The sequence below is a fragment of the Protopterus annectens genome, chromosome 1.part0, assembly GCF_019279795.1.
Source record: "Protopterus annectens isolate FY-2018-M chromosome 1.part0, PAN1.0, whole genome shotgun sequence".
NCBI classification, from domain to species: domain Eukaryota; kingdom Metazoa; phylum Chordata; order Ceratodontiformes; family Protopteridae; genus Protopterus; species Protopterus annectens.
Genome location: NC_056725.1, coordinates 539,410,424 through 539,434,558, shown reverse-complemented (window position 1 = coordinate 539,434,558; position 24,135 = coordinate 539,410,424). Strand labels below are relative to the sequence as shown.

Sequence of the window (24,135 nt, the reverse complement as noted above, 5' to 3'; positions counted from 1 at the left end):
TTGCCCACTCTGATCCTGGGAAAAGGATCTTTGAAGGTTCGAGAAGCAGACTCCGATGGCAGACAGGGTCTTCCCGTGCTTCTCACTCTGGACTGAAGTCTCTGACGGTCTTACCAAAAAGAGTAGAGCCATCATAAGGAGCGTTGGCAAATGACGCCTTGAAAGGTTCCGAAAACTGAGCCAGACATTGTACCTCATGGCCACTCCAGACCCACCAGCCCTAGCCCCTCCTAGCATGTGAGAGGAGTCGCATGAACTTGTTGGAGACTGCTTTTAAAGTGGGCATCCTCGCAGAGAATGTGTCCCTGTCCTCCTGCGACATGGACTTAGGGGGAGACTCAGCTAGTCCCTTGACCAGGTCGTGCTGGAGTCTCGTGACGTGGGCCAGGTAGTTCAGCTCCCCTGATGGAAAAGGTTGCTGACGCATAAACCTGCTTCCCTAAGCAGTCCATTATCCATAACTCTTGGTCAGGAGGATGAACTGAGGAACTCTCTTGGGCTAGCTCCTTTTTTGTGGCTGTTGCTACCACCATAGCATCTACGGGGGAGCTTTTGTTCCACGCCGGTCTGACTGTGGGCTTAAGATCTTATCCGGACATTTAGGGATTGGTTCCATGGTGTCTGGCTCCTTCCATGCCCGCAAGGTGACCAGGTCCACCAGGGGATCTGCAGGAGGGGACACCCAGGAAGTAGATGGGCCCATGCCAAAAGCCTCCAGGAACACGGATTCGTCAGAAGGTTTGGGGGCGGACCAACCTCCCCAATGGCGTAGGATTTCCATGATATCTCCAAAGGAGACATTCTCGGGAGGTGACCTCGGGGAACCTTCCTCATCATCCAAATCCGTGTCCTCAGTGAGGGACTCAGGGGAGTCCAAGTGCTTCCTCTTACATGCATGCTTGCGAGGCACGTCTCCGCTGGGACTCTCCGGGGGGAACCCGCAAGCCACTGGTTCCTCCGAGGGGGGGTCCGCCTGGGGCTCCTCGAGCACGGGCTGTCCCTCTGGTAAAATAATGGGATGCGAAGACAGAGCCGAGGGGGTCAGGGTAGAATCTGAGGAAATAGTCAAGGGTCTCGATCCAGTGAAGAGAACCCTTTCCTACCATGTCGAACGCTGAGGGAGAACGAACCTCCTGGGGTACCAATAAGGAAGCCTCTCTCCCCAGATCCGATGGGAGAATCGGAGTTGGGCCCGAAGTGGACGGACCTCCGAGGGAGAGAAGTTGGCCCGACAATGTCAGAGCCGATGAAAAAAAGTTCCGCTTCCTTGGATCAGACACCCAAGCTCCGGCTCAGAGAGCCACTCGGATCCGAACTGGTTGGATCCGCCACGCTCCAGGCAGCTGTCGGCGTCGAGGAGACCGGTACCGTCAGCGCTGACCCCCTGACTAAGGCCCTCCTCTGATCAGAGTATTCTGAAACTGGTGGATGGATCAGAGACAGAGAAATTGGTGTGAAAAAAGGAAGCAAGCTCCCCCCTTCAGAGGGCGAGGGGGCTGGCAAGACCCCCATCTGGATCTGAGTACAAATGAACCTCCTCTTTTATCCATGTCAACTTCCGATAAGCTACACATGGATCTCGACGAGGCCATGGACTCCAACCTGGTGGGTCAAGGAACCGAGGCCCTAGAAGGAGGACGTATGTGTCTCCTCCGGCTCTGGGGAAAGTCTCTGAGATCTGAGCCGAGGGAAGTCACGGATCCTAGCCTGACTTTTGGCTGGAGTAGAAGGAAGGTCTGGAGACCTCTTGTGTTTCTCTGGTTTGGAAGAGTACTTGTCGTCGTGCTCTCTCTCCTTCTCTCTGCCCTTGTCCACTCCACTTCCACAGGCTTAGAAACAGGAGGTCGAGTCCCAGCCTGGGAGGGAGGAGAAGCAAGGGCAAGAGAGGAAGGACAGGTGGCCACAGCAGCTGCTGTGACCGAAGCAGTGGACGAGGCAGCCGTCTCAGAAGTGGGTAGAAGGCCTTTTAGGGCCAGCTTAGCCTTCCTGTCCTTTATAGCGTGTGGGTTAAAACCCGTGCAGATAGTACAATCTGTACTCAAGTGGGCAATGTCCAAGCACAAAGCACACAGAGTATGGCCATCTGAAAGAGACAATTTATGGTCACGCTCAGTGCACCTTTTAAAGACAGGCTTGGGGTCAGCCATGTCTCTACAAGAAAAAACACACTAGAGAAGGAAAAGGAGAAGAAAAAATTACCTATTTCCCACTCACAAACCACTCACCACACACTCAAGGCACACAGAACACCGAGGGGGGAGGGGAAGCAAAACAGCTAACAAACTAACACTAAAACTACAGGAAACCTTCTATACACAATGCACCAGCGAGGGGAGGAGGAGAGGGAACCTACATTAAACACCTACACTGAAATTTTTTAGAAAAAGCTGCTTAAAAAGCAAAAACCTACTCAGTAACTCGGGAGATCACAATGCTTCAGGCAAGCCGCGGCAAACGAGATCTGGGGGTTGGAAGGTAGTGGAGGTGTATTACGGGTAAGGGGAGGAGTTTGGAGCAGATGCTAGTGAATTCGCAGCTCGGATCCGGTACCCACAGGTTGAAGACCAACTGAAGTAAACCAGGAAAAGTCTTGAGTAGAAACCTTGTCCCTTTTCCTCCTCTGGTACCAACTGAATAGCCCCCATGCTTAAGAGAGAAAGCACTTGTTTTTGGGCCTCTGCCCACTGATTTTGGGGTAGGTCTGGCCATCTGCTTGGTGTTGGCAAAGTGTGGATGTGAAATCTATATCTCTGGGACACTATATTTAAAACCCATTTGTCCTGGGTAATGAGTTCCCAGTTATTTGCATGAAGAACAATCTTTCCCCCCCAAAGGGGCAGTCAGTTGATAAGTGCTTGGAAATTTTAAAAGGAAGTCATTGAGACAGCTTACCATAGGGGGGAGTCTTCTTACTCACAGATTTGGAAGTGGAGGCAACCCACTGCTTAGCCCTGTGTGTACCCTGGGACTGCAGCCTGGGAGCTCTGCTGGATCTGGGTTTGGACTGAGAAGGTCTGGAAGAGACAGGAAATTACCAATTCTTGGAAGGCCAATGCCTACTAAATCTTGGAGGGTGTATTTTTAAAAAATCTTTTTTGCATAGATTTAGCTTTTTCTTCCATCTTTTTAAGAACTTCTTCTGCCTTGTTGCCAAACAGGCAGTCCTGGTTTTGGGGGGCATCCAGTAATTTTGCTTTAACATGATCTGGTAGGGATTGCTCCTTAAGCCAAGCATGCCTTCTAAGTACAGACCCAGTTACAGCAGCCATGCAAGATGCCTCTACAGTCAAAACCACATTGCAAAGTATGTTTTCCAACCTGTTCAGCTGAATGCAATAAATCCTGCAAATCCTTATTTTCAGCACAATCAGGAAACATCATCATTTTCTGTTTAAGCAATCCAATAATATGCTGCTGATACTTCAACATATGAAACTGGCAGTTTAAGGCCCGAATTGCCAAAGTTGCAGAAGCGTATACCTTCTTACCCCATCTATCCAACGCCCTGGAGTCTCTATCAGTGGGGGTAGGATTTTTGGCAGTGGTAGCTTTAATGTCCTTAGGCCCCTATGAAATGGTCTGGTACAGCTGCTTATATGCTCATACATCATCGATTTTAAAATTGCTTTCAACCAATGATCTTTATACATCCGTTAAAACAGTATCAAAACACTTAAAGTGCCCCTTCCATATTGCCTGTATGAACATATAAACCATGCATAAAAGCACGTTCCTTCATGAATTAAACAAATATAAAATTGTTACCCTTCATTGTATATGTGCTCTAATTATACAAATGCCCCAATGTCTCCAACACCTTATATAACCATGTGCGAAAAGATATTCCATTGACTAACCATAAAGAACAGGAGAAAACAAAACAACATTATATTCTGCATTCATGAATTATTTCTACTTGCCTCAACATAATTGATATTAATATTTAAATGCTTTAACACCATGTTGTTCACTGGGAAACAGAATGTAATATCAGAACATAACTTTGTCCTAATGGAACTGAGTTCAAATTCAATTCTAAATTCAATCCCCTGGGACAAAGTGCTCTTCAATTTATAATGCATTTGGACTCCAGCTGAAGTAACCTGTCTACCAAAACATCCCCACTGTTTAATCTTGATTTGGCTAGCACACTAAAAAAAGAAAGACTCGTATAAAATGATCTGCCACAGGACTCTCCACTATAGCTCTCCTAATACCACCCAAATGTTCCATCATTCTCCTCTTTACAGATCTTTTGGTCTGCCCAATATACCATTTGGTGGGTGTACAACTGCATCCAATTATGTACACAACTCCCTTTGAGTTACAATTATATAAGTCCATAGCTCTGTATGGTTTTCCCATTAATATTCTCCCCATCCAAATTTCTGATGTTCCTACACACCATACATCTGCCACAGAGAAAACTGCCCTTCCCGTCGAAGGCACAACACAGTTTCCTCATCCATAATAATTCCTTTAAATTTTTAAGCCTTCCATACGAGAAGGTAACCCTGTGTGGAAAATTGTCCCCATATTTTTCATCACTAAGAACAATGGGTCAAATACCTATTTATCAGTTGTTTCAAAATACTGCTTTTATATCCCCTACTAAAAAGTCCTCTCACTGCCCTAAATTCACTGAATAAATCCTTCTTGTCAGATGTGTTATTCGCTATCCGTAAAAATTCACCATAGGGTAGAGAATCCAGAAGCTGGGGGGCATGCATGCTATCGGCAGTTAAAAAATGAACTGCAGTGTCTTTTATAATGATGTCTAAACGCTATTAGAAATTGGTCATCCGCATAAGATTCCAAGTCCAAGTACTGGATGGATGTCCTACTTGTTTTAAATGTAAACTCAAGGCCATATTCATTCTTTTCTAACCCTTGTATAAACCCCTCAAACTCCTCCAGTTCCCCCTTGCAAACAAAAATTAAATTGTCTATATATCTTTTAAAAAATACTACTCTATTCTTATAAAACGTCGTGTTGAAGATTTTAGTTTTCTCAAAAAAATCATTGAAGTTTCTTCATATGCAGTCTGGCATATGGAATTAGTAGAATGCAAAAGGCCATGAACCCTTGAGCCTGCAGGATTTTCCTTGTGGATAGCTGGGTTCTGGTGGCTATTTGAGCGAAGTAGCCTGTTAGGCTTGTTTTTCTGGAGTAAGGAATGCCATCTGGGATGCTGTGTCCAAGCTTGCTCCCAAAAATACAATTTTTTGACTGGGGAATAGTTTAGATTTATTTTCGTTGATAGTGTACCTAGGGAGGTTAGAAAGTTCTTTACAAATGTCAGGTGCTGCAACAGCTTTTCCTGACTGTCTGCCTGAATCAGGCAATCGGCCAAGTAAGGGTATATTTGAGCATTTCTCTGTCTGCAATAGGCAATGGCTGGAGACAGGCATTTTGTAAAGACTCTGGGAGCAGTGGATAAGCCAAAGGGAAGTGCAGAGAATTGATAATGCACAGATGTTGCCCTGAAACGTAGATATTTCCTGCGTAAGTCCCTGATAGGGAAGTGCAGATAGGCTTCTTTTAGGTCTAGGGTGGCTAACCAGGCATCTTTGGATAGCATAGGAAAAAGCTGCTGAAGGGTGAGCATTTTGAATTTTGGTACCACCAGGAAGGTGTTTAGAATGGAAAGATCTAGGATTGGGTGCCAAGTGCCCGCTTTTCTAGGTACCAGGAAAAGTCTGGAATAAAACCCTTGACCTATCTGTTCTGCAGGAACAGGCTGAATTGCCCTTATGGAGAGCAGGGAATGAACTTGGTTTTTGCCTCTGCCCACTGGTTCGGAGGAAGGTCTGGGAACCCATTTGGGGTTGGCAGTGTGTGGAAGTACAATTTGTACCCCTGGGATACAATGTTGAGGACCCATCGGTCTTTGAAGATGGAGGTCCAGTTTTTTTGCATGGTGGGCAAGTTTTCCGCCTAGGGGCATGAGCAAGTGGGCAGAGGTGAGGAGTGGAGCTGAGAAGTCATTGTGAACTCTTTCCGTAAGGGGGTGGCTTAGCACTCCCTGTTTTAGAAGTGGAGGTACCCCATTGCTTAGATCTCTGCATACCCTGAGACTGTAATCTGGGGGGGGGGGTCCATTTCCCCTTGGTCTGATCTGAGATGGCCTTGAGGGGGTTGGAAATGACCAATGTTTCGAGGGGCAATGCCTACTGAATCCTGGAGGCTGCACTTGCAAAAAATCTTTGACTGACTGCATAGACTTAGCTTTTTCTTCTATCTTTTTTAGAACCTCTTCTGCTTTGGTGCCAAACAGATTGTCCTTATTCAAAGGAGCGTCTAGTAATTTTAATTTGACATGGTCTGGCAAGGTCTGCTCCTTAAGCCAAGCATGCCTTCTCAGTACAGAACCAGTGACTGCTGCCCTGCAAGATGCTTCTAGGGCGTCAAACCCACATTGCAAGGTATGCTTGCTGACTTGGTTTGCAGAATGCATAAGCTCCTGTAATTCTTTATTTTCTGCACAGTCTGTAAAGGCAGAAAACATTTGCTTAATAAGTTCCATAATATGTTGCTGGTATTTCAGCATGTGAAACTGGCAATTCAATGCCCTAATGGCGAGAGGTGAAGAGGTGTACACTTTATCCTGTCTAAAGCTATGGAATCCTTGTCCGAAGGGGTGGGATTCTTAGCTGTAGTGGCTTTTATACCTTTAGGCCCTTGGGAAATTACCTCTGGGTCAGCAGTAGGAGTTTTGAAAAGAAATTTGTGAGAGTCGGGGACTCTGTAGTACCCATCTGGTTTCCTTGAAGCAGGGGGTAAAATATCAGGAGTAAGACTGGATTCCACAAAGACATCATCCACAACATTCAGAACAGGAGGGATAGCTAAAGGTCTATGTTGTGGCAAGTCTAAAAATTCTCTGAGTCTCTTTTTGGACTGAGGATAATCCTGGCATTCCCAGTGGAAATGCTCTTTTAAAGTATGTAGGGATTCACCAAAAGAAAAATCCTCTGGAGGGGAAGCAGAGGGAATGGATTCCTCTGCATCTGAATCCTCATAAGCAGATAAGGGCATGTCTTCATAATCAGAAACCTAAAAGTCGGACTCTTGGTCAATTAAAACTGCTGGGTACAGGTCACTTTCTTTTAGCAGGGGAAAGCTGGCTTCCCCAAATCAGCATGATCAGGTCGTCTGCCATTTTAAGCATTTGAGATTGTGGCAAGGAAGCAGGTGCTTGAGTTTGGGTCGTCAGTTTTTTAAGCGTAGCTCATACTCTTGGCCTTAGAAACTCGGTAGTTTTAGATAGAAGTGAAGATGCGAAAGAAGTCGTCAGTTTGTGTCGAATATCGGTAATGTGAAGAACTTCCTCGGAAGTCAGTGCCTGCACAGCGGCTCCGGACCCATCCAAGGTAGAGACATCTGCAGGTTCCGTAGTCAAAGAAGAGTCTTGCGGCATACCGGACTCCGAACGGGTCTCAGTAGCGGCCTGCAAATCCATCGAAGCGGGCATCAGGGGCTGCGAAAGCGCCTCACTGAGTACGTGCAAACTGGTGACTAGCTTAACGGAAGGGTCGTCAGCAGTTTTGGACCTGTGCGGTCTGTCTCTTGTCTTTATCCTTACTTTTTTTGGAAGATCGGTAGTCAGATGGCTTACCAAAGCTATTTTGGAATACAGAGATAGAGAGCGAAAGTATTTAGCGACAATAAGGGTCTAACGATGAATAGTTCTGGCATTGAACAAAGCAAAAAACCAACAGTGAGGTACGTTGTGGTCTGGGCCTAAACAGGTGATGCTGTAAGAATGGAAATCTCAGTGTGGTATTTGCTTTCCACAGGCGAGCCAATTGTTAACCTTTTCTGACATTGGTTAGAGCAAGAAAAAAGGATCCTCAACGGGGTACTTGGCTTTAGAAGACTTCAGGATGATTCAATATGGAAACGAAAACTCAAGTAGCAGCCGACCAGCACTCGTGCAAACTGCTTCTGCTTCGGGCTCCTTGGCATATAAGACTGATGCAATGGCGTCAGTGCCTGTTTTTACTCCCCTGAAGACCTGACGTCAGTCCTGGAGCAACAGCAACCAAAGCAGAAATACTAAGTCTTTGGTATTCGGGCTGACTAAGGGCTACCTGCAGGCAGATTACCCAATTGTGATGACTGCAACAGTGAAACACGAAGAACATCTGCAACAGTGATTATGGAAGGACATCTCCCAGAAACACAAGGCACTGGTGTTGGCATAGTGATCATGCTAGAGGCCTTGGCTAGAACAGATTGCACATTCAGGGCCTGCAAAAGCACCTCATCAGACTGCAGATAATGGGCTGTCAGTCACTTCCAATGTCGCCTTACATTTTTTCTTAAGAGGAAGGTTTCCAGAGGTCTCAGACGAAGCCATGGTTGTCTGAACCACAGGCTCATACTTCTCTTTAGCAGTGAACTTCTGGAGATGCTTTTGAAGAGGTCAGATTATCCTTGGATTGAACCCTGCACAGTGCAGACAGAATTGCATGACATGTTCTGGGGTGAAGCAAGACACCCATCGAGGATGTCCTTATGTCGTGTTGCTTTACCATATGAAACAATTTTTTACTTCAGTTGATCATGCTTCTGGACTTGAGCATGAAGTAAAAATTAAATAAATAGAGAGAGTAATCCCCACTATGAGGTTCTTACCCGTCCCTAGACAACTTTTTACACGGACAAGCTACATGCACAGTGGAGAAGAAGCTTACAATCAGTGCAAAATGCACTGCAAGAAAGCTCTGAAGGCGGCACTGGCCAACACATCCTTTACACTACTGATTTCTCCATATTGGGAAAAGGATTTTGCCTGGAGCCTTGGGTGAGGGAAGAGCTCTGAAGACTGCACAGCTGCTGACTATCAAGTGTAAGGACTATGGTAGCTACTAAAATGAACATCCTTGGTTGTAGTTAACTTTGACATACGTCCAGACTTTACTTTGGAAATATCTTGTACTTGGTCTTTTTTTTCTCTCTTTTTTTCCTGGGACTATCTGAACTTTAACAGTTTGCCTCTTTTTTAAATCTTAGACTTCCTAGTTTGAGAGAGAAGAATAAACCATCACCTTCAGTCACTCTGCCCTGCAGCACTGCTGAACTTTCAGCATGCTGAGGAAACTACTGCTTTTACAGCTAGAGAGGTCTTCAGCATTGCACAACAACTTAAAGGCAAATTCAGGTAAACTGTTAGCTCCCAGTAGCAAGATTAACAATTCAGCTATGAATGAAGGAAACTTTTGCATACTACTGCTTAAATAATTTTCTAAATGACAGTTTTTAGTAAAGCAGGTTTTGTACACACTTCTTTTCTCTACCGTACTGTATGCACTTTTCTAAAACTGTTGAGCAGTGTGACAGACAACTTTACATTTCCAGGCCATGGGACAACCTAGTCAGTAAAATACTGCAGTTTTCACCTAAAGAAAACTGTCTAAAAGAACTACATGCAAACTACACAATTGTGTGCAATATTTCCTCTGAAAGCAAGACATTTTACTTAGCAGTGAACATTCATAATACACAGTATCAAAAGCTACGTCACTCAAATGAAAATATACATACCATGCATAAATTCAAACAACTTGTTGACCACCGTTTTAAGGAATTTCCAGTGCGCTCTCAGAAATCTTGGATACTGACCCACAATATACATGATATTTGAAGCAATAATAGCTTTATTGTCTTTCCCTCTCTTCTGTTCACAGAGTCCTAAGAGGTCCTGTACGTATTAAATGAAAAATCCGTTATTAATTACTCCAATTCATTTACTAGCTTTTTCAAACAGTATTTGTAACCAGGAATTTGCCATGTACACAACAAATACAGCCTTTTGATATCCAAAGATCTATTCCACCTATCAGTACCTTTTATCAAGAAATTTCCACACTATAGGACAGCTATCTATCAGTGATGACACACACCATGATGTCAGATGTTAACTTCGTAAAAAAGCTTGATCCCTTCATACAAAACAGTTCAGACCACTGCCACTTGCAAGCACCTCACAAGGCAAAAACAAATATATGGCATTTTCACACTACTGGACTGACATGCAAGTAAATCCAACAGCCAAGGATATCTAAAGGGACTGCTCACCCAATAAGGGGACAGCGGGAGGGTATACTTACTGTCCTCCTCTTAGATGAAGTCATGGCAAAAATGAGTTTATCTCCAACACTGAGGGCACACTTTGAAGGGTCATTTGCATTACAAAGAATCCAAAACTATAAAACTGCACCAGGAGCATCAAGAAGGCTCAACACCATGGCTGCAAACAGGGCTAGTATATGGGAAAAGAAACACTTTAGGAGAGAAAAGTCACAAAGAAAAGTGGCACACCAAGAAACAATGGACTCAGCAACTTCTAAAACAAAGCCCACTAAGCTGCAGCCAAGACCAACGGTGAACTAACCTGTTGTACAAAGGACAAAAATGCCCACCTGAAATGAAGTTATATGTAGGACCCCCAATCCCAAATAATGAACCCATCAATTTGCTAACAGCAACCAAATGCACCTTGGGGGGTCATGCTTCCCAAGAAAAACACCACTCAGAAGATAAAGGGACCTGCAAACCCTAACTCTGGTCACCTGTAAGAAATAAAGTTTCCACCGCCAAGAAACCCACAAAAGCAGTGAAACTTTGAAAACAGATGTCCTCTACTTGAGAATTCTCACTCTTCTTGAATTCCGAGTTTTTGTGCAAAGGTAAACTCAAATGACAACAAATGCAAAAATTCTGGCAAGTAACAGCTGGGGTTGATGCCTGAACTGGGCCACTAGCAAAAACAAATAAATGACCACAGGGGAATGAAAGATTAGTTGTGTAAAAGATTACCATAACCATAGATATCCTTCTCTTCCATGTTGCAGTATTCTTACTGTGGGATCCTCATAGGTTGGTACTACGCTATCAGCCCTAGGGCCTATACAAGCTTGGCTATAACAATTCCCTGGCTATTTTTCCCCACACTATTTAGTTCCCTGGACCCGTCTAGCAGGGCGACTGACGTGATCCCCAGGGAGAATTTCCTTTCTCCCATCCAATCATCAAGGTTCCTTTTGAAGAGGACCAAAGAGGCACTCTGCTTGACATGTATGGGCAATCTATTCCAGAGTCTGGGGAGTCTCTGGGTCAGGAACCTATCCCTCCAGCATGTTTTGTTTATTGTGATGACAAGGTGTAGATCTCTGGAGCGTGTCGCTCTGAGGGATTGGGATTTAAGTGTAGCACGTCCAACAGCTCTAGGTTTGACATGGCCTTGTATGTTAAGCACAGATCACCTCTGAGTAGACATGTGACAGAGTATAGCTGGAGTTTTTTTAAGGCGGTCAGCGTACGGCATCTGCTTTAGGCCTGTGATTCTTTTAATGAGGTATTTCTGTGGCCTTTCCAGTTGCAGATGTCTTCAGAGGTACATACCAAACGGGGCGTTGTATTCTATAATGGGCCTAATGAGGGATGAGTGCAGTGGGACAATGACCTCCTTTTTTCTGGATGAAAAGCCCTTAGTGAAGAAGTGTGCCACATAGAAGGATTTCCTGACTGTTGTGGCGATGTGGTTATCGAAGGTGAGACTACTGTCCACCTGTGTCCCCAAGTCTCTTATCACACTTTCGGTGTTTAATGTACTGCCACCTATATGGTAATTCACGGATACATGTTTTTTTCCCAAAGGGGATAACTATACATTTCTTGGCATTGAGCTTGAGCCCATGACTCTGGCACCAAGCATCTGTTTCTGCAAGGCCCTTTTGTAGAGTATTCACATCATTTTGGGATTCAATAATGGCTCCCAGTTTGCAGTCATCTGCAAACTTTGTTATCCAGAGTCCCTTAGTGTTGGCCTGTACTTCAGAGAAGTAGATGCCAAACAAGAGTGGTCCCAGGACTGAACCCTGAGTTACTCCATTTGTCACTTGTCTAGAGCTGGATTTGGAGTTGGCTACTTTTACAGTGTGGGTTCTACCAGTAAGCCAGTTAGCAACCCATTGGGTGACATAGGGATTAATGTCCAGCTTAGTAAGTTTATCTACGATTCCAGAGTGGGAGATGGTGTCAAAGGCCTTGGCAAGGTCTAGATAGGCTGTGTGGACCACCTTACCCTTGTCCATGGCTCTGGAGACTGATTCGAAGAAGTCAATCAGGTTCAGGAGACAAGATCGCCCTTCACGAACCCAAACTGGGTGGGGTCCAGTGTTTGAAGGTTGCCAATGTCTTTGTTTATAAGTTCCATGACGATACGCTCCATGGCCTTGCAGATAAGGATTGTCAGACTGATGGGACGGTAGTTTCCGGGATCCAAGGTGGATCCCCCCTTGTAGAGTGAGATAACTCTAGCTCTGCGCCACTCAGTGGGCACGAAACCTGAGGTGAGGCTATGATTAAACATGACACTTAGGTGAGGTGCCAGTTCATATTGTAGTTCATGTAGTACACAGCCCGGGATGTCATCTGGTCCCATGGATGCTGTAATTCTTAGCTTTGGAGAGTCCGTTTTTTACCTGTGTGGCCATTATTACCGGAATTTGGCAATCTTTCGGCATTGAGATGGGTCATTTAGGGGGTGAGAGGGGGGTGAAGTTGGCACTGAATTGATCTGCCAGGATATTGGCAATATCCTTAGGATCAGTATATGTAATGCCATTCTGATTTAGCTCAGAGCAGATCTGAGCATTGCCATTTAGATTCTTGACATAGTTATAGAATGCCTTGTGGCTGTCTTTGGAATCTTTGGCAATTTTATTTTCGTAACTAGCTTTGGAGGATTTTATGAGGGATCTCAGTTTCTTACTGAGGCTGGTAAGGAAGTCTTTTGCATCCTGGGATTTTCCTCTTTTCTGCAACAGTTTCTTCCTTTTGTTGTAAAGTTTGTTTATGGCAGGGGACCACCAGATTGGCTTCCTTTTTTTGGATGAGAGCATCTTGGTTCTATTTGGGATGGCACGATTCATGCATGAGTGGATGTGCTCGTACAGTGCCTTAGTGTAGGATTCAGCAGTTGAACTTTCAGTTCCCGTCTGCATGGGTGTCATAAAGTTTGTCACTTCTGACTTGAGTAGCATGAATTTGGCTTTGGAGAAGTTTTTTATGGAGGTTTCCTTACTGGGGGGTGGGGGTGGGATGTGGATGTTAAGGGTGATTAGCTTATGGTCAGAACTGACTAACGAGGGGGTGACCATAGGTGTGGAGCATTGATTTCCCATGTTGGTAATGACCAGGTCTAGGATATTGGAGCCCCTGGTGGGACTATGGATTAGTTGATCCAAGGCGTTGGAATTTATGAATTCCAAGAACCATTGGGCAAAGGTGTTGGTACATGAGTAGTTTTCCCAGTTAATGGCAGGGTAGTTAAAATCACCCAGTATTAGGGGGGGGTTTGGTTCTATCTTAATATTTTCCAGTATGTTTAGAAAGGTGTAGAGAGAATCTTGGGGTATGGTGTGGGATCTGTAGCAAGCTACAATTTGGATTGCAGTCTTACCTAGTGTTAGTTGCACCTGGAGAATTTCAGACGCATTGTGTTGGGCAACTAGCCTGGTGGTGTGAATATCCTTGGTGAATATTGACACTCCTCCACCTTTAGTGTTTCGGTCCTGCTTTGGTGGCCGAAAAGTGGGGTAATAGTTGTAGCCTGGTATTGCAGGGGTGCTCTCTGGAGCCTTGAATCAGGTTCTCAGTTACTGCACAGATATCGATGTTCTCCATTTTTAGGAGTGCCTCGAGAGAGTGCATTTTGAGGTTTAGACTTCTAGCATTGAGTAGCATTACCTTCAGATTTTGCATGCTTGTACCCGTTACTGTGGTGGTTTTGTCCTTTGAACTTTACCTAAAAAAGGCACTATAGGGGTGGCAAGAGCCTTAGCCAGTAACCTGAATCCCAGGGGTGACAGGTGCAGACCATCTTTGGCAAAGCATCTTGGTCTGTCAATCATGTCATCCCAGGCAGACAGACACTGGATCCCCTTTGAATGACACCAGAAGCTTAGCCAAATGTTGAAGTCAATCATTTTGTCCTTATATTGTGGTATCATTCTGGGCGAAGGCAGGATGCTACTCAGGGCTAGGGTCTTACCTGCCTGGGCCACATGATCCGAGAGCTCTTCCATGTCTCTCTTCATGTAGTCCAGGGAGGTACGTCTCAAGTCATTCACTCCAACATGGACAATGACAGTCATATTTGTACTTGTTGTGGAGTGACTTGAGTGCATGCGTTATGTGGCGGATCCTGGCACCCAACAGGCAGCTGACTGTAATTTTCTCCTTGTTCAACCTGGTGAGAGGGACATCAGTGTGCCAGACTATAGAGTCACCTATGACTAAAGTGTTAGGTACATTGTCTTGCCTTAGGGGCTGTTGCTGGGTGGCACACTGGTGTTGTGAACTATGTGACACTTTGGTTGTGATTGGTGTTTGTTTGCGTTTCAGCTTCAGAGGTCCTTGTTGCTTGGGCAGGTTACAGTTAAGGGCCTCTGCATATGTGGATTTAGTGTTACTATATGTGGGTGTTGGTGGTGTGGGTTTAGAAGGGCTATGAGCTGCTTGAGGTGTAGTGTGGGTGTTAACCTTCTCCTCTTGACTGCCTAGCACAATCTTGGGTGGAGAGAGTTTGCTTCCATTTTGGCTACGTAAGTGCATCTCACACAGGTTGTAGTGTTGGGTGGTGGGAGGAGAGGGTTGTCTGTGTACACGAGGCAATTGCTGCATTGCCCCAGTATGCCCAGATTCACCAGGTGGACAGGAGAAATCACCGGAAGCTGACCCTTAGACATGCCTGGTTTGGTGCTTTTTTTTTTTTTTTTTGTAAAGTACAGGAGCTGTTTTCCCTTACCTTAGCAAGGTACTTTGCAATTATAGGCTGTTTAGTGCCTACTATTAATTTCTCCTTATTAACAAGGAGAGTTGAGTGCTTGTATCAGTTTAAGACTTCCTAGTGCTTTCCTGCAGGTATTAGAGAAAGTGCTAGTCAAAGGGATGCTTAAAGGTAAGATGAAAAAAAATACACACTGCAGTGTACACTAGAGAAGTTAGACGTGAAAGTAGGTAACTTAAGTTCTACCGGTTTAAAAAGTTAAGGCTTAGTGGAGAGTTACTATTTTTAAAACAGCAAGATGGGTTGAAAGGGGTGGTCACTTTTGTATTCTGGTACTATGGAATACAGTAGGACGGCCAATAAATTTAAATAGTTGAAGGGGAGGGGGTTTTGATTTAGTGATTACTCACATAAGCCAGTGAAAGTAGAGAAGAAATGAGATATATGGTCAGATTAACATAAGAGGCAGGCAACTAGAACCAGTGGTTGACTCAGAAGTGAGAGAGAGAGAGCTGTGGTCTCTTTTGAAGTTTTAATATGCTGTTAAAGCAGAATGCAAGTAAAACACAAGGTAAAGAAAACAAACTACAGTATTTAACATATACAAAATACAAAAAATAAAAGCAAACTAACCTTTCCTTCACAGCAAAGTGTAGCAGAGTCTGGATGAGCCTTTCTTGTAAAGAAAGCCTCAGACGACCTGAACGTCTGGCTCCTGTGCAGAAGCTTAAGCCTGGTTACTGCCAGGTGCGTGGGACGTCACATGTAGGGCCTGAAACCATGGACCTTAAATGTGACATCTGCACGCACAGGCCTCAGAACTGACTGCCCAGTCAGACAACAGCCTAAGGGATCCAAGAAAGATGCCATCTAGACAGGGTACAGGTAATGAAGGTGGTAGATGGTATGGAAGGAATACAGCAACATGGAAGACGAGGACATCTATGGTTATGTAAGATTTTACACAACTAATCTAAGTCCTTCTATTCCCATGTTGCAGTATTCTTACTGTGGGAGAGTGACACAGCTGAAGAAGAGAGGGTGGTGGAGGGAGCTTCAGTTTCCAAGAATCCAAGCAGGACTGCCCTTGCAAATCCTGCCCTCGCTCTGGAGGCATAGCTCAAATTGTAATCTTTGGTAAAGGTATGCCCGTAGAACCATGTGGCTACCTCAAAAATGGTGGCCGTGTCCAGGCCTTTAAGGAAGGCTCCTGAAGAGAGCACTGCTCTTGTAGAATGCACCTTAACATTGCAAGGTAAGTTTTTACTATGGGAAGAGTAGCAGAAGAAAATAGTTTTCTGTATCCAGGAGGATATAGTTTGTTTGGATACAGCCTCACCCAGGGCTCTGGTGTGGAAGGAGAAAGTACAGTTGTGTACCTACCATAAATGTAGATGTTTGAGTGTATTCACTGTTGCAGTCATTACACTTGCGTTATCCTGCTGGCAGGCTACCCGCAGTCGGCCCGAGTTCCAAAGTCTAGGTCCGGTGTCGGTTGCTGTCGCCTCTTCCCTGACGTCAGTGCGCCAGGGGTATAAAAGATGCAACTAACGCCATTTTCTTCAGTTTTTCTTGCCCCAGATGTCAGGTGCCCCCAGATAGGAAGGCTGAAAAGAATAAATTATGCCAAAAAGCATGCATGTACTAATATAAACATATTCTTCATCTACAAGCAAATACACCACATAAGGTTGTATAGAGTTGAGAAGTACAGAGAAGTCCCAGCAAAGAAAAAAGGGGGGTGGTGGGAGGGTAGCCTGGACTGCAACAGTGAATACACTAACATCTACATTTATGGTAGGTACACAACTGTACTATGTTCATCGTGTTTCACTGTTGCAGTCATTACACTTGGGTTGAATCCCAAAGCTGAGGTTGGGCGGCTGGGACTAAATTGGATTTGGAGAGGCTACCAGGCCCTGCAGAAAGTACAGTTTTGTACCTACCATAAATGTAGATGTCCGAGAGGAATGCATCTGCAGTCTTAACAAATGGGTTGTCCTGTCGTCAGGCAGCCCTTCGGTCGGCCGGATTCCAAAGTCTGGGTCTGGCTTCGGCTGGTGTCGCACTTCACCCGACGTCATTGCGGCAGTTATTCGGGTATAAAGGCATCAGCCGACGCCATTTTCCTCAGTGTTTCTTGCCCCAGATGCCAGGTGCCCTCTTGGATGGCTAAATTTGGATAAATGCCAAAGTTTCCAAATAGTAGAGAGCAAACACATAAAATAAGCATGTATGTACATATATACAAACAAATACACCATAATAGATCCCCCCCAAGCTAGCTGAAGATTGGCAAATACCCTAGGAGTACCTCAGAGGGGAAGGAGGGTGGGTAATCCTGACTGCAGATGCATTCCTCTCGGACATCTACATTTTTGGTAGGTACAAAACTGTACTATGTCCTTCAAGGATGCATCTGCAGTCTTAACAAATGGGTAGAATACCATAGCTAAACTAGGGAGGAGGAAATGAGAAGAGATTATGGTGTAGTTAGGATCCCTTGCAAAACAGCAGTGGCAAAGCCAGCACGGGATCTAGAGTATAAAGGTAAGTTATTATGCTTGGCAAATGTATGCACGGAGGTCCAAGTAGCAGCCTCTATAATGTCCTTGGTAGCCACTCCTCGTAAGAAAGCTGTGGTAGTGGCTGTAGCCCTTGTGGAGTGAGGCCTGATGTTCTCTGGAGTTTTCTTTCCATGGTAGGAGTAACAAAATCTAATGCAATTTCCTATCCATTTGGAGATTGTCTGTTTAGAAATAGGTTTTCCTTCCTTTCCTGCTGCATATGCTACCAGAAGCTGGTCAGTTTTTCTATTGTTTTTTGTCCTGTCCAGGTAGTAGCGTAATTGTCTGTGTACATCCAAGGTATGTAAGAGTCTTTCTCCCCTGTTCTGTGGGTTGGGGAAGAATGTATGAAGGTGGATAGCCTGATTTAAAGATACTCTGGATACCACCTTAGGCATAAATGTAGGATTTGTTCTCATGGACACTCTGTCTTGATGGAAGATTAGGAAGGGTTGCACTGCCATTAATGCCTGTAGTTCAGAGACCCTTCTTGCTGAAGTTATTGCCAGCAGGAAAGCAGTTTTCCAGGATAAGTATTGTATTTCTGCTGTTGCTGCTGGTTCGAAAGGGGGTAGAGTCAGTTTTTCTAGCACAAAGTTCAAGTCACATGCGGGCAATGGAGGTTTCCTGGGAGGTTTTACATTTTTGATTCCTCTCAGAAACTGTCTGAGCAGAGGGTGCGAGAAGACAGGAGGATCCAAGCTGTACTCTGCTGAAATAACTGATGCATGTATCTTGATGGAGGAATAGGACAGGCCTGTATGGAAGAGCTCCGCCAAGTACTCCAGGATGTTGGCTATGTTCACCAGTGTCACATCTTGCCCCTTTGCAGTACTCCAGATGAGATATCTTTTCCATTTTGCTGCATAATTCTTTCTTGTTGAAGGTCTACGAGACTCCAGGATTATGTCTTTAACCCTTTGGGATAAATTCGGGTTAATTGCTGTTATGTAATGTTCCAGGCAGTTAGCTGCAGAGTTTTTAAGTTTGGATGCAGAATGTTGTAGTTGTTCTGTGTCAGTAGTAATGGGATCAGGGGCAGTGTCCATATTTGTCCCCGGGACATGCTCCTCAGAAGTGGATACCAATGTTGTCTTGGCCAGTCTGGGGCTATCAGAATGATCCTTGGACGTTCCTCTTTGATCTTGAGAAGCACCTTGTGCATCAAAGGTAGTGGTGGGAATGCGTATGCTGTCAGGTTTTTCCAACTGAAGGATAGGGAGTCCACCTTCCAAGCAAGTGGGTGGTAAGTCCTTGTGCAGAATTTCTTCAACTGGTGATTGAAAGGGGATGCAAACAAGTCTATTTGTGGTAATCCCCATTTTCTTGTGATGGTTTTGAAGATGTCCGGATGCAGCATCCATTCGTGGGCATCTGTTGTAGTTCTGCTTAATATGTCTGCTAGAATGTTTTCCTTCCCTGGTACATAAATTGCCTGTAACTGAATGTTGTAGCTCAGAGCCACATTCCATAGGTCCAGTGCCAACCGGCATAGTGGGTATGAGTGTGTGCCTCCCTGTTTGTTATGTACCACATAACTGTGGTGTTGTCTGTCCTTATCAACTGGCCTTCTTGGAGAAAAGGTCTGAATGCCTGGATTGCCAATTTTACTGCCATCATTTCTTTTAGATTTATGTGCAGATGCAGCTGGTCTTGAGTCCATAGGCCTTGAAAGCACTTGTCCATCATGTGTGCCCCCCAACCGAGGTCTGAGGCATCTGTCGTGATGGTTTGTCTTGGTTGACTTTTGCAGAAGGGCAGTCCTGTGTTTGATTGACAGGCCTGAGCCCACCATAAGAACTCTTGCTTCAGGCATGGGATTATTGGAATTTTGGTTTCTAGGCTGTGCTTGTGCTGAGACCACAAATTCTTTAGGTACCACTGTAGCTTTCTCATATGCAGCCTGGCATGAGGTACCAGAATTATGCAGGATGCCATGAAGCCTAGAGCTTGTAGCACTTTTCTTGCAGTTAGATGGCTCTGCTTTGTCAATGCCAAGAAGTAGAGAGGAAGTTGCTCTTTCTTTTCTGTAGTTAGAAATGCCATTTGTTTTGATGTGTCCAGTTCTGCACCCAGAAAGGTTATTCTTTGGGATGGAATCAGCCTTGACTTTTTTGTATTGACTGTATATCCCAGGGCTTGCAGCAGGTAGATGACTCTTTGTAAATCTTCTGTGAGTTTGTTTTTGTTGTCCGCTTGTATCAGGCAGTCGTCCAGGTAGGGATACATTTGAATTCCCTGAAGTCTGCAATGAGCGATTACTGATGCCAGGCATTTCGTGAACACTCTGGGCGCAGTAGATAAGCCAAAGGGCAATGCTGAGAATTGATAATGCTCTGATCCTGCAAGAAATCTGAGGTATCTTCTGCAAATTGGTCTTATGGGGACGTGCAGGTATGCCTCCTTGAGATCTAGAGTTACCAGCCAAGACTCCTTGCCCAGCATGTTAAGAAGCTGCTGTAGGGTCAGCATTTTGAATTTTGGGACAATGAGGAATGTGTTTAAAGTGGACAGGTCTAGAATAGGTCTCCATTTTTCTTTTCTTGGTACCAGGAAGAGCCTGGAGTAAAATCCCTTCCCTTGCTCCAGAAATGGTATCTCCCTTTCCACAGCTCTCATTCTTAATAATTGAGATATTTGTTTTAGAGCTTCTGCCCTTTGAGAAGGTGGTAGGTTTGGCATTCCTCTCTTTCCTGGAAGTGTATGGAAATGGAACCTGTAGCCTTTGTCTATAGTCTGCAAAATCCATTTGTCTGTTGTAATGCAGTGCCAGTTTCTTGAAAATAATGTTAGCTTTCCGCCTAAGGGTGCTTCTAGTTGTTCCCTGGTAGGCGGTGCCACCGCCAAGTCACTGTGATTGAGTTGTTGTAGTGGTGGTGGCTGTATCCGTGCCTCGCTGGTTGTTGCCCTGCCACTGGCGACCCCTGTAGGCACCCCTGGATTGGTTTCTGCCTCTAGAGCGCCTGTTCCTGCCTCTTTGTGCCTTAGAGGTGTCTGGAAAAGACCAATTTTGGAGGGCCAGTTCCTGCTAAACCTTGGAGGTTGAACTTGTAAGAAATCTTTCACTGTTTGCACAGATTTTGCTTTCTCTTCCATCTTTTTTAGAACCTGCTGTGCGGGGGCACCAAATAAATTGACCTTGTCCATAGGTGCATCCAAAAGCTTAGATTTGACATGGTCTGGTAATGCCTGTTCTTTCAACCATGCATGCCTCCTGATAACTGTGCCAGTCATGGCTGATCTAAAGGAAGCCTCCAGTGCATCATAGCCACATTTTAAAGAATGGTTACTAACCTGCTGTATGTTATGTAACATTTCTTGAACATACTTTTTATCTATAGATTCTTCTGAGGACAGTTTTTTAGTCAACTGGGCAAGCATAAACTCTTGATATTGAATCATATGAAATTGGCAGTTCAAAGCTCTAGCTGACAAAGTAGCAGAGGTGTAAACTTTTTTACCCCATCTCTAAGGACCTGGAATCCCTTTCAGAGGGGAGGGGTTTTTTAGAAGAAGTAGCTGCTACAGCTTTAGGGCCCTGGGAGATAGTCTCTGGATCTGCAAAAGCAGCCTTATATAAGTGGTGATGAGTGTCTGGGACCCTGTAGTACCTATCGGGCTTAGAAGGGTCCGGAGGTAAAGTATCAGGAGCAGTGCAAACATCATTAAATGCATCATCAACAACAGATAGGACTGGAGGTATAGCTAAAGGCCTATGCTGTGGCAAGTGTAGAAAGGTCCTAAGCCTTTTCCTAGAGTCTGAGAAATCTTGGCCCTGCCACTGAAATTGTTCCCTCATAGCATGCAAGGTTTCCCCAAAGGAAAATTCCTCAGGAGGAGAGGCTGAAGGGATGGACTCCTCAGCATCTGAGTCTTCATAAGGAGAATAAGAAGCCTCAGGAGGATCTGAATGATCTGAGTCATCCGAGGAATCATCTGTGGCTACTGGCTCAGGGGGCTCTGCTCTAGGCCTTTTTTCTGGAGGAGGGAGAGAGGCCCTGTCTGGATGAGGCTGGGCTCCACGAATTAAGGAGATGAGATCATCTGCCAAAGAAAGCATATGGGAGCTGGTGCTGGGCCTGTGAGAGGGGGGCTTGGCAGGCACAGGTTTTGATGCTTTGGCTGCCTTAGCCCTGGCAAAGGCCTTAATAGACATAGCTGGAGGAGGCCTAGCAGCTCCACGTGCAGGGGTAGAAATATCTAGGGGAATGGTGTCTGATAAATCCTGTGAAATCGCAACAGAAGGTTGGATTTCAGAAGCCGTTTCTACCAGGTTAGAAGAGGCCTCGGTAGAAGGCAAGTTTTCGGCTGAAGAAAGAACCGCTTGCTCGGTTTCGGCCGAAACCGAGACACTCGTGGTTTGCTTAACCGCGTTTCGCCGAAACCGCGGACCGCGAGTGTCGGTCCTTTCTGCGCTTTTGGTTATTTGCGTAGTCGGAGGATCCGACGGCATAATGTAGGCAAAATCGGAGCCAAAAATCTGTTCAGCAAAGTCTGAGCGACGTCTAAGCGTCCGTCGGTTAAAAGAAGCACAGGCTAGACAAGCTACTATGTCGTGGTCTGGGCCTAAACAATGTATGCAATAGGAGTGGAAATCCTTATGAGGTATTTGTTTCCCACAAGATAAACAGTTATTAACTTTCTCTGACATCGGCTGAGGCAAGAAAGAGTCCCCAACGGGGTACTTAGCTTTATAGAAGTCTTCGAAGTAGTATTCGGTAGTAGTAATCTCTGGATCTGACCGACCGGCACTTGCGAACAGCTTCTGCTTCGGCGCCACGGCAAGAAAGACTGAGGAAAATGGCGCCGGCTGATGCCTTTATACCCGAATAACTGCCGCAATGACGTCGGGTGAAGTGCGACACCAGCCGAAGCCAGACCCAGACTTTGGAATCCGGCCGACCGAAGGGCTGCCTGACGACAGGACAACCCATTTGTTAAGATTGCAGATGCATCCTTGAAGGACATCTGCAGTGGCAAAGCGTGCTCTGGATTTAGAGTAGAGAGGCAAGTGATAGTGCTTGGTGAAAGTGTGCACTGAACTCCAGGTTGCAGCTTCTAAAATGCCTTTGGTTGGTACTCCTCCGAGAAAGGCTGCTGAAGTGGCTGCTGCTCTGGTAGAATGTGGCCTATTGCCCTTAGGCACTGATTTGCCATGTTGTGCATAACAGAAGCGAATGCAGTGTCCTATCCATTTTGAAATTGTCTGCTTTGTGATGGGCTTTCATTGTGATCCTGCAGCACAGGCTAAAAACAGTTGCTCAGTTTTTCTGAAAGCTTTTGTTTTGTCCAAGTAGAATCATAGCTGTCTGTGTATATCCAAAGCGTGCAGAAGTCTCTCCCCTTTATTCTGGGGATTTGGGTAGAAAGTTGGTAAATTAATAGTTTGGTTCAGAGCCACATTGGAAACCACTTTTGGCATGAATGTTGGGTTTGTCCTAAGAGAAACCCTGTCCTGCTGAAAAATGATGAAAGGTTCCACAGCCATTAATGCCTGTAACTCTGAGACTCTTCTTGTTGAAGTTATTGCTAGGAGCAGAGCAGTTTTCCATGATAAGAATTTTATATCAGCTGTGCTGGCTGGTTCAAAAGGAGGCAGTGTGAGCTTTTCTAAAACAAAATTGAGATCCCAAGTTGGTACTGGTGCTCTCCTTGGGGGTCTCATGTTTTTTGCCCCTCTGAGGTACTGTCTTAGAAGAGGATGTGAAAAAATAGGAGGTTCCGTATTGAAATGAGCTGAAATGGCAGAGGCATGGATCTTCACTGATGAGAAAGATAGGCCTTTGTCCAGCATCTCAGTGAGGTATTGTAAAATCTGAGGTATATTTGGAACAAGTGGTTCTAGCCCTTGTGCATGGTTCCAAGCACATAATCTCTTCCATTTTTCTGCATAAGAATTCCTAGTGCTGGGCCTCCTGGCTTCTAAAATGGCATCCATAACAGCTTTAGAGAGAGGCGCAGTCTGAGTGGCTACATTATCTGCCATGCTGCCAGATTTAAGGTTCTGAGTTGACTGTGCAGAATCTGATTGTTTTGTTAAGTCAGAAGATGAGGAATTTGAGGTAAAGAGCAGGCTGGGCCTTGAGACAAGCTCTTTAGGATTGGGTACCAGTGCTGACGTGGCCAGTATGGGGCAATCAGGATAATTTTTGGCCTCTCTTCTCTGACTTTTAGGAGCACCTTGGTAAGAAGAGGCATTGGAGGGAAGGCATAAACTGTCAGGGTTTTCCAGCTGAATGATAGAGCATCCACTTTCCATGCTTGAGAGTGATAAGTTCTTGTGCAGAATTTCTGTAGTTGGCAGTTGTGAGGGGAGGCAAAAAGATCTATGTCTGGGTGTCCCCATTTCCTTGTTATCATGCTGAACACCTGTGGATCAAGTTTCCATTTGTGAGGATACATGAGATTTCTGCTTAGTTCGTCTGCCAGTGTATTTTTTGTTCCTGGCAGGAATTCTGCCTGCAGATGTACTTGATAGGTCAGTGCTGTGTTCCACAAAGTCATGGCTTGCCTGCAGAGGGGGTAGGAATGTGTGCCCCCTTGCTTGTTTATGTACCACATAACTGTGGTATTGTCCGTCTTTATTAGTAGTTGTCCTGGATGTAGTAGGTCCTTGAAAGCTGTCAGGGCATTCTATACAGCTAGCATCTCTTTCTGATTGATGGGAAGATGCATTTGTTCCTTGGGCCACGTGCCCTGAATACATTTTCCTGCCATATGTGCCCCCCAGGCATAATCCGATGCATCCGCTGTTATTGTCTGCCTGG

The 24,135-nt window shown here is 45.2% G+C and overlaps 1 protein-coding gene across 3 annotated transcripts in view; it reads right to left on the bottom strand.

The window, feature by feature from the left end:
• XPO1 (exportin 1) overlaps nt 1–24,135 on the bottom strand; it is a 1,770,162-nt gene that overhangs the window by 573,202 nt on the left and 1,172,825 nt on the right. For all 3 annotated transcript variants that reach the window (XM_044061196.1, XM_044061203.1, XM_044061211.1), the window contains exon 14: nt 9,551–9,707. In XM_044061196.1, the coding sequence (XP_043917131.1) occupies nt 9,551–9,707 (157 nt within the window). The remainder of the gene's footprint in view (nt 1–9,550; nt 9,708–24,135) is intronic.